At 43.0% G+C, this 12,513-nt stretch overlaps 1 protein-coding gene across 1 annotated transcript; it reads left to right on the plus strand.

The window, feature by feature from the left end:
* The first annotated feature begins 288 nt into the window (after positions 1–288).
* Positions 289–10,245, plus strand: ubtd2 (ubiquitin domain containing 2). The gene is made up of 3 exons (XM_062406846.1): positions 289–510; positions 3,321–3,557; positions 8,631–10,245. The coding sequence occupies exons 1-3, from the start codon at positions 441–443 to the stop codon at positions 9,140–9,142; spliced, it is 819 nt and encodes a 272-aa protein (XP_062262830.1). The 5' UTR covers positions 289–440; the 3' UTR covers positions 9,143–10,245.
* The last annotated feature ends 2,268 nt before the right edge of the window (positions 10,246–12,513 follow it).

Below are 12,513 nucleotides of genomic sequence, written 5' to 3' on the forward strand. Positions count from 1 at the left end.
TGTTCTGTGACAATAGATAAGCTGGTGTTTGGTCATATTTTGGATTGAATATTGTTTTTATGTTGATGTAACTTGTGTTTTTGAAAACTGAGTAAATAAAAGTGGCTTGAAAAATCAAATCTCTCTCTCTCTCTCTCTCTCTCTCTCTCTCTCTCTCTCTCTCTCTCTCTCTCTCTCTCTCTCTCTCTCTCTCTCTCTCTCTCTCTCTCTCTCTCTCTCTCTCTCTCTCTCTCTCTCTCTCTCTCTCTCTCTCTCTCGAAGCGAGGGGAGGGAACGAGGAGAAAGGAAAAAGGAGGTAAGGGAAGAGGGAGGGAAGAGAGGGGGAAAAGGAAAGAGAGAGAGAGAGAGAGAGAGAGAGAGGAGGGGGGCTCGCTGGATGTAGCTCTAGCTGTGGGCCGGGGGGTGAGCTACCTAGCCCGGGCTGCTCCGCCGAAACATCCATGGGTGGCTGTGTCGGGAGCCACCACGACTCCTCGGGCAGCTTGAACGAGAACTCGGACGGCACCGGAGGTAACTTACGGGTCTTTTTTAGGGGGCGGGGGTTGGGTGAGGGGAGTGGAGGGTTCGCTTCCTCTAGGCTTGTCTGCATGTTGTCCTGCCTGGCCGCTGCTGTGGTGTAGGAGGTGGAGGTGGAGGAGGAGGGGGTCGCTCTTCCCTTCCCCTCAACCCGAGCCAGACAGAGCCGGAGACAGAGCCCGCAGAGCCCGCCGCCCTCCCGGGGCACCGTTCACTCCGCAAGCCGGAGGCCCCGGAGCGACGCCTGTCAGACTGGGGGGGGGGGGGGGGTGTTTACTCTGCGACGCTGCCTCCCTTTGTTCTTTTTGCCGTTGTGCCGAGCTAGCCCGGGCTAAAGCCTAGCCTGGGTAGCCTGCTAGCGCCGCTGAATTGCACATATTGGTCACAGACGGTCGGGGCTCGCAGGCAGTGAGAGGGACAGTCTGATCTCCGGCGGGTGTCGACCCCCGCGTCTGCTCGCACGCGCTGAGACTGATGCTTGGCCTTTGTTGTCTCCGGCTGATCGGTGCGAGTGACATGCGGGAGCGGGATTACTGATGGAAAGTGTAGAAACGTGCAGGCTGCTGCAGCTTGATCTAGAAGGGAGTGAGCTCTAAACACTGTGGTGACGATGTGGGAACAAGGCCTGAGAGCATTGGGCTCCATGCTGCAAGGAAAACTTAGTGTATTCAATTAATCGATCAATAATCAGCCCTGCATGGAATCAGTGAAGCCCTGGGGTGTAATAACTCAAGCAGTGACTCTTACAGTGGATTCAAATAGGGTTTAATGTTTATTTTCGTTTTAAATTGATTTCTGGTGGCATGATAAATTGGGTTTGTGTTTAATACTGTAGACTATTTAAAGATGGATGACATGCAGGCTCCCAAAAGTGAAGCCAAAGTGTCTGGATCGCCACCTGGTAGCTGGCTGCATTCAAAGGTTATGACGCCAACCTCCTCCATAGTAAAGAGATAGTTCACCCAGAAGTGAAAATCCACTCATTATCTATGCACAACTGTGTCGATGGAGGGGTTACACTTTAAAAAAAAAGTTTCCGTAAGCCCCGTCATTTAAATTCGACTTGAAACAAGGTCATAAACATTATGTTTTTGTGTGTGGACAGGACCTCACTACAGACTATAGCTCCTAATGCTCAAGCTCTAAGGTTCATATCTGGGAAATTATTTATTGATAGTGGCAGGAAGTGGAGACATCCACCTTCCATCTTTACAGTCAGTGGTTAAAACAATCATTAAGCATTACATTAGGTCTCTTGTTCGCTTGTTTTGCCTCCATGTGACACTGACGATGTCGGAAAGATTCATGCATAAAGGTAGCTGGATAGAAATAGGCTGGATATTATGTTTAGATCTAGAGATCTGGGTCGGGGGCTTGGGACTGCCCACATACCAAGGTCTGTTTTCCTTCATGTCGTTATTTTTTGCGTCTCCCAGACTTCCTGCTTGTCTAGTTGTCCGACTTCACAGGTTCCAGCAATCCCAGTGAAGTGTGTCTCAACAAGAGCTCGTGCTGTGTTATAAACAGATGCAACCAAACAGCTGGTACTTGACCCCTCGCTTTATGCTGACAGAGACAAGGCAATTAGATCTAAACACATTCTGCTTTCCCCAAAGCAGGTGTCTTAACCAGCTTTACCCAGTTCAAGCAAATTTGGTTTAAAATGACTACACAAGGTTTGCCAAATCTATCTCCTAAGAATTCCTGGGAACTACTTAAAAACAGCCAACTACACTGATGTTTAAAGGTAAATTTGTAGATTTTTGGGCAGACAGACCTCGAAAGTAAGGTAGTGCAGGAGTATGAATGTGTGTGTGTGCAGTCAGGGTGGTACTAATACAGGCAGATCACTGTGACTAAAGTGTATGCAGCTTCAGAATACTTCAATATTCATAATCCGTTTTCATTTGAACCAGTAAGAGGATTAATGTTTCATCCATTTGAGTTTAATGCTGATACACCTGTGTTTCTCCCCTTGTGTGCTATTCAAGTCTAATCCTAATTCTTCTTTGTTAACCAAGGACTTATTTTACTTACTGTCCCTAAACAGTGTCTAGCCCTTGCAGGCTATTCAGGTGCAATACATCGTTATACAAATGGGCCCAAATGGGGATTAAGATAAAGTGAGTGTAAACAGTTAGAGGTCTTATTTACTACAAACAGTCAGTTGAAGGTTGGTGTTATCAGCCCACACCTTGTGATCATCAGCGTGCATGTGTACCAGCAGCAGGTGTAACTCAACACCTCGATCCGTCATCCATGTCTTTCCTCTCCTCTCCTCTGTCTCTTGTGTTGCACCAACAAACACATTCTGCACACACACGACACAAACTACACACACTACACTTTGTCCCGTACCTGTTGTCCCCTTCGGTGGTGATCCAGATGGTGTTGTTCATATTGCAGATGTTGGAAGCCTGCTGACATATAGGGATTTGTAACGGAACACTTGTGTGGGTGTGTTTTAATCTGTCAATCTGTTATTTTAACTTAGTTATGTACATCCTAAAAAACTAAGATAAATCCCAATTCTCATTATTCCTCTTCTCTTTGTCCTCCATCCCTACTTGTCATTTGAATGCCCTTTCTCTTTCTGTCATCTTCCATTTCACGTCTGTCTAATTTCTCCTCCCTACATCCATACTTATTTACTTATCTTGGTTATCCTCCCCTCCCATGTTTTTCTTTCTTCACCTCCCTCTTATCATCCCACCCTCACTTTCATTCTGTGTCTTTTTCTCTCTTGCCCTCCTGCTTTTGCCTTTGCTTTCTTTCCTCTCCATCCCTCCCTCCCACCCTCCCAGTGGCTCTAGGGCGTAACCAGCCCCTGAAGAGAGAGCGGCCTAAATGGAAAAGTGACTACCCGATGACTGAAGGCCAGCTGCGCAGCAAGAGAGATGAGTTCTGGGATACTGCGCCAGCGTTCGAGGGCCGGAAGGAGATCTGGGATGCGCTGCGGGCTGCCGCCAGCGCCTTTGAGAGCAGTGACCACCTGCTGGCTCAGGCCATCCTCGACGGGGCCAGCATCACACTGCCGCACGGTAACACACATTTTACACAGTGGCAATTGATACACAGCAGACAGTGTTTGTTTTACTCTCCATCAAATATCAGTTGGGTGGACTCTGTGCAGGATATTGGAGTTGATTACCAAACTCAAAAGAATTTGAACTAACACCCTCCTCCCAAGAAAAACCCATGAGCTCAGCGTTAGAGAATTTCAGAGCGTTGCAGATGTTAATTGTTGGGCTAGTTTATAGAAAATCTGTTAATACAATTTATTTTACCTGTATATATTTGTTGAATTGCCTCTGTCCCACTGTTTAGGGTATTTATTTAGATTGTCTTCTCACAGAATGGTGAATGGATCTTGATGAATAATATCAGATATTTATGAAAAACTCTAAATTTATAAAAATCGAGATCTAGTGAATTTAAATGTGGTTTCATGAGGGGGCTTTTGGGCCTTGACGGAGGTATATACTCTTCTTAGTGGTATTCAAGTTGGCAGGGACATTTCGAAGTAACTGCCACCTCATCTGCTAAACACTCACATATATTGGATTCTAGATGTTGAAGATGGAAAATAAATCAGGATGTTACAACTGCACAGAAGGTGTGTTGCCTTTAACAGTCTAATCTGTGCTTCAGTTTCATTCCGAGACGTTTTTTTTTTAAAAGCTTCCATGTCTTTGTAGCTTAAAAAGTGTTTACAAACCCCACGATAAAGCAGCTGTAGGCTGAATTTATATCAATGTCTGGATTAGGCAGCGAGATGTCAATTAACTTCTTTAGATTACTTGGAATAACATCCATCAAGCTAACATAACTTCAATAAGAACGGCAAACATTTTGAGGTGGCTTTGCCAGGTCATTTTTTACCACAGCAGCTCTTACCACTGGTCGGCGGGGTATTGAAAACCAGCTCTCCACTTTTAAGGTTTTGAGAAACGAGAAGCTAAAGCGTGTAGTCAAGCTTCCCCAGGAAGTGTCTTAAACAGCCTCTGTGGTTTCAAGTGTCGAGTTTCATAAACAGGTAAACGTTGGAACATATATCTGTTCATCTCTGCTTGTGTCAGTGGATTCTGTTCTATAATTTTTACTGTCTTGTAAAATAATAATCTTTTTAGTGAATTAGCACTGAATTATAAGGCATTCAGCCTGCAGCTAAAAGGATTCAAAGAACCTCTTAGTGTATCTCAGTCGCCACAGAGTTTAGTGTTTAGTCTTCTGCCATTAGGGAGAACAGGAGAAAGGAATCAATAAATAATAAATGAAACTTGGAGGGTCCTTGGTCTTTTGAAAGAAGATTTAATGAAGTAATCACTCGCCAACGTAGAGTAAAGAATACTCAAGCATTCACACAGAATAAATCAGTTAAAGTGATATGGCTTGGATTCAGGAAGTCTAACAACTCGCATGGTAATTATAAGCTCCTGCGGCTTCCATTTTTGCGGATGTGCATCATCGTCTTTATTCACATTACCACAGAGTCGTATTACCTCAGCTGAGAAATGGAAAGGGTAATGTTGATGTGTTGTCCTTGTGAGTTATGGAAGGTGTCATGTTTTTCCAGAATGCATCCTCAGTTTCCCTCTTATTTTAATGTATTTGATAGAGTCATAAGAGGAATTTGAAATTGATGATAAATTCTTTATAATTTTAAAAGTTGGCTGAAACCAAGACCCAACAGACCTCTGACATTCTATTAAGCCACACCATAGTGCGGACACAAATGGATGTTAGTCCACTGAATATGCCAGATTTTCTTTCATCAAAATCCAATTAATTAAAACAAAAAAACAACCACAACCACAACCACAACAAAAAACACCCAATGTCAACATGTGAAACGAGTGATGAAAGATCCTAGGTCCCACCCTTTGTCAGAATCTATGCCAAAATGTAATGGGTTCTTTTTTGGACTATGTCCCATCCTCCCCCCAAGTTTCATGGAAATACGTTCAGCAAGTTTTGCGTAATCCCACTGACAAACAAATCAACAAGGGTGAAAACGTGATGTTAACATACATTTAATGGAGCTATAACCATTATCCCCTAAAAAGAGCAGGATGGTTACAGTATATTTGAAGTCAATAAATAAGATGGTGCCTTTATGGGATTTTAATTAATTAATTTTAATTTTAATTAATTAATTAATTTATGTTTATGGGAATTCAAGGAGGAACTAGCTGGTGATTCCTCTTACTTATTTGTGCATACCCCTGTTGGACATCAGGGGGGCAGATAATTGTTCTGTTAGTGGGTTAATAGTTACACTGAAACTAAAGCTCCTAAGATGCCAAAACAGCTTTACCGGGATCTGATTTCCGAGCAGCTAAAAGTATTTTTGTGCCTGTAAACATAGGCAGGGTCTTGCCTTCTCCATTCCTCTGTAGATTAACCGGTTCAGATCAGATCATGCTGGGATGCAGCTGTAGATTCCCCAGACCTGATGTCACCGCTGCACTCATCTGAGACTGCAATACAAACAGCAGTCAAATCACTTTTTTTTTTTTTTAACCCTCACAGTTTTACGCCTCGCCCTGTTTGTGTTTAACACCAGAGGTCAGGGACGGGCTGGGTGCAGATCTTATTATTTATTTTTGTATTTCCCTCTTTTTTATGTCACCATTATAGTTTGGATTGATTATTCCTTATCGACACACACTCCACCACCGTAGCCAATGAAAAACTCTTGACAGATAATGGAGATATTATTTAAATGTTAATACGTAGGTAATAATAACTGTGATCAAGCTTTTATTAGAGTTTATTGCTGAATAGTTGGTTGAAAGAATCAGGGGAAACTAGTGTTTTTGTGTCGCTTCAATGAATTTTCAGATTCAGTTGTATTCCAGAGAGGCCATGTACAAGATCAGTTTAGATCTGAGGGGGGTGGGCAAAGAATGTCAAGTGTGAACAGAGCGGCACTATGAAGCCATGAGATGCATAACATAGCCTATTTGGAAGGTAAATGCAATTATCCATTGAGGCTAAGGGAGTATACTGTATAGAAAAAGATACAAATCAGGACATTATATGCACAATGGGGCACCAGTAATTGGACATACTAAGAGCTAGACGGCCCTTTAGGTTCCCTACTGAAGTTGCTGGTTGTAAACCCATAATGATATGACTGGCAATTACATTAATGAAATATATCATTCAGTAAGTATAGGTGAAGACGCAGCCCATATATTTGAGAACAACAGAAGGTATGTATGTCATATATAATTATTTAGGTAGCTCTTTAAATTGGAAAGTGAAACAAAAACTAACCAGATCACAATTTAAACAATGCTACAAAGACAAAAACCTATGTTGAAAACTACTGTGGAAAGTCATGTGCTCGTCTAAGAACCACTATACTGCTCAACTTTCTCCATTTGTCAAAAGCGAGGCTGTGGTTTGGCATAACTGTGTGCTAACATAACCAGTGACAATGCTAAAAGTGAATGGAATAAAAACATGTTCACAGACTCATGCCAGTGTATGCACTGTATAATAATATTCTGTAGTCATGCAACTTTTGGGTGGCTATGCAAAACAGCAGTGCAGCAAAGAGACGTTTTCATATAAACATGTGTTTTCTAGCTATGGTAATAACATTTTAAAGTGGATTTGTCGGCTGAATTCTTGTTTTGTAATGAAATCCCACAACCAAAAGCATCAGCATCACATTGAAACCATTAGCATTCTACAGCTCAAGGATAAACACTGAGGTGGGGCCAACTGGAACAAAAACTAGTGTGATACACAGAGATCTTTAATTTGTTTATAAAAGGTGGTTATCAATTATGTCACCACGTTGGTATGCCAGGGCTTTATTAGGTTAGGTGTGTTGTGGTGAAACTGCTCTTCATCTAGTAGCACTTCTGGCTTTTCTTATACACCCAGATTCACCAATGTTATGACCTATGATTGGCATGTGTAAATGTCACTTAAATTGTGTAATGTAATTATACCAAACCTGATAATGTCATGAAAACCATTATTTAACATTATATTTGGTTTGAAAAACCTTACTGTTAAACACTTTCACACATGTGTAACCCTTTAATCTGAATATTGTAAATTGGATAAACAGAAACAGTTCCAGGCCTTACAAGAAGTTCACTTTAGCCTCAACGTACTCTCCTTGACCACAGCAAACGCCGACACGACGAGGGCCTCCGCTCACTCATCTCAGTCTTACAAAATAGAGATAATGTCAAGTGGATTGTTTCAGTTTAAGTCATAAATCAAAATAAGCTGCACAGTGACCTTTCAGGTGTTGTTCACAAAAGAAATTAAAAAAACTTTCTCTTTGGATTACTCTAAAAACGAGGGCAGGTAATCCTCACATTACAAAACACAATAACCTCAATAAAATAACATGACAATAATAAGCAGAAGTGAAATTCCCCTTGTAGACCCCTGGGTTCCCCCCTAGCTAATACCACAGTGTTAAGTTTCTGTTTGCGGAATGGTTTGACCTCTTCACTACAGCTTATTTCCCCGTCTCTCCACCGATTTCACTCTGACACAATGGCTTCTAATACCACACTCCAGCACGAGGATGACATTCCCTCCTGCTTTCACTTTCTGATCATCACAAACAGTCTGTTATCTCTGAATCCTACTCTCGTTTCTGTATTCCATTTACTATAGAGGTATGTGAACTGTATTTTTGGCTTCCTTAGGCGGAATAATGATGTGAGATTTTCCCTTTCAGTTAAGGAGAGCAATAATGAAAATATCCGTCATAACACATTTATTTAAATGCAGCAATATTGTGCCAAAATGTTATTAAGCTTGGTTAAGGCAAGGTGTAATGATTAATCTTTTACCCTTAAAAAAAACCTGTATACATGGTTTCTGTAGTAACGATGGCCATCCATAAAACTACAGTGGATCATTACAGCAAATTGGATTCTGCAAGCTGTCAATGTTTGACTTGTTTTACTGTGAAATAGTGATTGAGCAAACCATTAAAATAGCCTTGTTTGTCAGGGTTGAGTGTTGTGGGGCCGACCCCTGTCTCACTGAAGCATTTTCATACGTGATGGTAACAAAGATTATGAAAGCTCTCTTTTGAATTCAGGGTTGACACTTTTTCTCCTTTCTTCCAGGAGCTCTGACAGAATGTTACGATGAACTGGGGAATCGATACCAGTTGCCGGTCTACTGCCTCTCTCCCCCCGTCAACATGATCGAGGAGCGCTCTGATGACCCAGACGGTTCAGATCCAGACTCAGGGGCCGCAGACCCGTCCTCGGGTGTCGCCGGTGACCCCGGCTCGGGAGGGGAGTGCCAGCTTCGGCTGCGGCTGTCAACGGGTCGCGACCTCCGGCTGGCGGTGCGCTCCACGGACACGGTGGGCATGATGAAGCGGCGTCTACAGAGCCAAGAGGGTGTGCCATCTGCAACCCAGCGTTGGTTTTTCTCAGGTCGGCCACTGACGGACAGACTGCGCTTGGACCAACTCAACATCTCCAGGGACTACGTGGTGCAGGTCATCCTCAGCCAGCCGCCGCAAGAGCCAGAGCCTGAGCCGGTCACTCCAGCGGGACATGTGCAAGAAGCCTCTGGCTCGGTGGGAGTGGCTGCACTGCCTCAAGAGCCCACACCAGTGGAGAATTGATTCCCCAAACCGGTCAGGGGGGGGGCATACCAGCTGTCTGGCAGTATAAAAAAAAAAGGAGGATAACAAGGGAGATATAAGAAAGAAAGATATTTAACATTTCTCTTTTGGTTTGCACTCTTCTCTTCTCTTCTGCCCTCTCCTCTCCTTCCTCTTCCTCTTCTGTTTGGGCTCTGTTTGGGCAGAGGTCAGCAGTCTGCTGGAGCAACAGGAACCTTGACTCGAGAAAAAGACTCTTCCTTTTGTTTTTTACACATTGAAATTTTGACCTTTTTGAAGTCTTTTTAACTGTTCCTATGGAAACCAAACAACAAGAAGAACGTCTCGTCAGGCGACTGATGAGGTTGTCTTAGCGACGCTGATGTCCAAATTGTTTCTGTGTTCCGGTTTCCATTCACGTTGTGCACTCTGGCAAAGCTGTTTCTGACTCTGCATCACGTTGAACATACATCTTCATTGCAGACATTTAAATTCACTTCAGAAAGAAGAGGGGTAAAGATACTTTAACAATCAGTTATTCAGGTCAATACTTAAATATATGTGAATCAAATCGAACGTTTCATCTCCCGGGGAAGAATTGAGAATGCTAACGGCTGTAAAGAAAAGTATTCTATTGCTCTATCTAGTTAGCAAACAGATGTGTCCGAGGTTGTGACAGGATGTTTTACCAAGCTGCCGCTTCACTCTGCTTCACAGTACAATCAGAGGAATCATGTAATAAACATTAAGTAGTCAGCCCATGTTTGTGTGCGCGCGCATGTGTGTGTGAGTGTGTGTGTGTGTGAATGTTCATATATGATCAAGACACAACCACACTTCTTCATGTGGGTAAAGGATGGACATCAGAAACACAGTTACATATTTTGATTAAAAATAGACTGTTTTTAATTAAAATTGATCATTGTTTCTAATCCTCGATCTCTGTCTGATCTTTGAATACTTTCCTGTTTTGAAATAAAGCCTGTTTACGGCCGACATTCACTGTTAAAATAGACTATACAGTGTTTTACATACGATCTCAGCTCTTTCCAAGTCCTGAAACTATACCCAACATTTGTCATGTCAGCAACCCAATAAATCTAAACAACACAACTTTGTCATTACCTGGAGTTTCCCCTCTTATTTGTGGCTACTGCCTCCCCACTTTCCCCAACTATATCTCCCTGACCAGTCCGTCCACTGAGCACATGGGGGTCAAACTGATATCACCTCTCCAGCTAGTTTCAAAGCAATAGAACAATATCAACTATTATATCGATCAGAAGAGCACCTAACTCTACCGAGGCCCAATAACGGTCACTATTAAACCAGATTTAAATTAGCTGGATTCAGATTTGTCTCACAATCTCACACTGTTGGAGAAAATGAAAAACCTCTCATCCAGATCCACATCAAGATTTAATGGGTCCTTTCCTGACCCACACCACCTCCTTCAATAATTGTTGATATCGACTGAAATCAGTCATTAAATCAAATTGTGTTTGTATAGCCTGTATTCACAAATCACATTTGTCTTATAGGGCTTAACAAGGTGCGACATCCTCTGCCCTTAGCCCTCAAGAGTAAGAAAAAATCTATATTATCAAAAAATAAACCTTAGTAACAATGGAAAAAAATCATAGAAACCTCAGAGAAATTCCTTAAACTAGTGTTTGCTGAAAAAAAACAGCATTGTAAAGTAATGCAGAAGTGCGAAGTTGGACACTTCACCTGCATTCTTTCTAACCTTTATACATAACTATACAGAACTGTAGAAATAGATAAACACTCGTGATAACTTAGTAGGCTATTTGTCATTAATACGGACAAAGCTGATTAAAAGGTTGCCGTATTAAATGGAAAAATACAGTTCAGTAGAGCTGTTTCCCTTTTCCTTTGTTTTCCTCCTTGCCTCATTTCCACTTCCTTGTTTTACACCTACTCCTTTCAGACAAAGAGAACATGGAAGTTTTCTAATAAAAAACCCTCCCACAGCAGCTCTTCTAAAGAGAAGCGGCGACTCTGTGGGCATTGTGTTAGAAAGAAATGCTGTCAACTGGCATTCCCGGCCCGACAACAAAAGAACCTGCGTCATTCAGCACTGTGATGGAATGAGTAAGGATTTTCAGGCTGTCTGCCCGTGAACAAGCTATCTATCCATCAGTCTCATGAGCGTGTGTCCACTGAGCCTTGTTAACGTGGGGAGTGACCCACTGAGATGTGTGGTGAATAAAAGCTAAAGGTCCTGCTCCACCTGAGTAACAGACAGAGTGTGAGGTTGGGTTTCTCCTGCCATATGAAACAGGTCAGTGGCTCTTGGGGAAATACCTGAACATGGCACCCGCTCGTGGTTAAAGTCTCAAACTTCCATTGACACCAGTATGAGACAGCAGAGGATACGGTTTCATTCTGAATGTAAAAGGTGTGTTAGGAGAGGTTTTCTGCCAATTTTCCCTAATTTGTGAGCATGATACCAAAGTGGTTGTTGACAGCCTGGTTTCCTGGTGCAGCCGGAACTACCTGGAGCTGAACGCTTTGAAGACTGTAGAGATGGTAGCAGGCATCAGGAGGAGCCCAGCCCAATACGCCCCCCTCACCATGTGCGACTCCCCAGTTAACACAGTTCGCACAGGACCTGAGGTGGGCGGAGAACATCACCTCCACCATCAAGAAGGCCCAGCAGAGGATGTTCCTCCTGCGGCAGCTGAAGAAATTCAACATGCCGCAGAAAGTCATGGACGAGTTCTGCACAGCCATCATTGAGTCCATCCTCACCTCATCAATTACCGTCTGGTTCGCTGCCTCCACTGCCAAGGACAAGGGCACACCGCAGCGGATCATTCGGTCAGCCGAGAAGGTCATCGGCCGCGACCTGCCGGCTCTCCTAGACCTGTTCCACTCCAGGACCAGTAAGAGAGCAGGCAAGATCAGTGCTGATCCATCCCATCCCAGTCAACACCTATTTCAGAGACTCCCATCCGGCAAAAGGTTCCAGGCTATCAACACCAAAACCTTGCGCCACCTGAATAGTTTTTTCCCCATGGCAGTGGGGCTCACAAACAAGTCCCCTGCATCACACTGATGCCCCCCAATACGTAATTTATATACTATTGGCACTATCCTGAAACCAAATCACTGCACGTGCCCATAACTTATTGTTCTTACTTTATATATTGTTGTTTTATGTCCAATGCACCAACCACACCAAGACAATTTGCTGTATGTGTAAATATACTTGGCATTTTAAAAATAATTCAGATTCTGATTCTGGTTGCAAACGAAGCAGTGCAACTTCTGTTTTTTGAGCGACGTAATCTGAATCACTTAAAAGGTCAGTGTGTTAGAAACCATAAAGTCATCTATCACCTTTCCCCACAAATCAGTTTTTATCA

The sequence above is a fragment of the Platichthys flesus genome, chromosome 15 (assembly GCF_949316205.1).
Source record: "Platichthys flesus chromosome 15, fPlaFle2.1, whole genome shotgun sequence".
NCBI lineage: Eukaryota > Metazoa > Chordata > Actinopteri > Pleuronectiformes > Pleuronectidae > Platichthys > Platichthys flesus.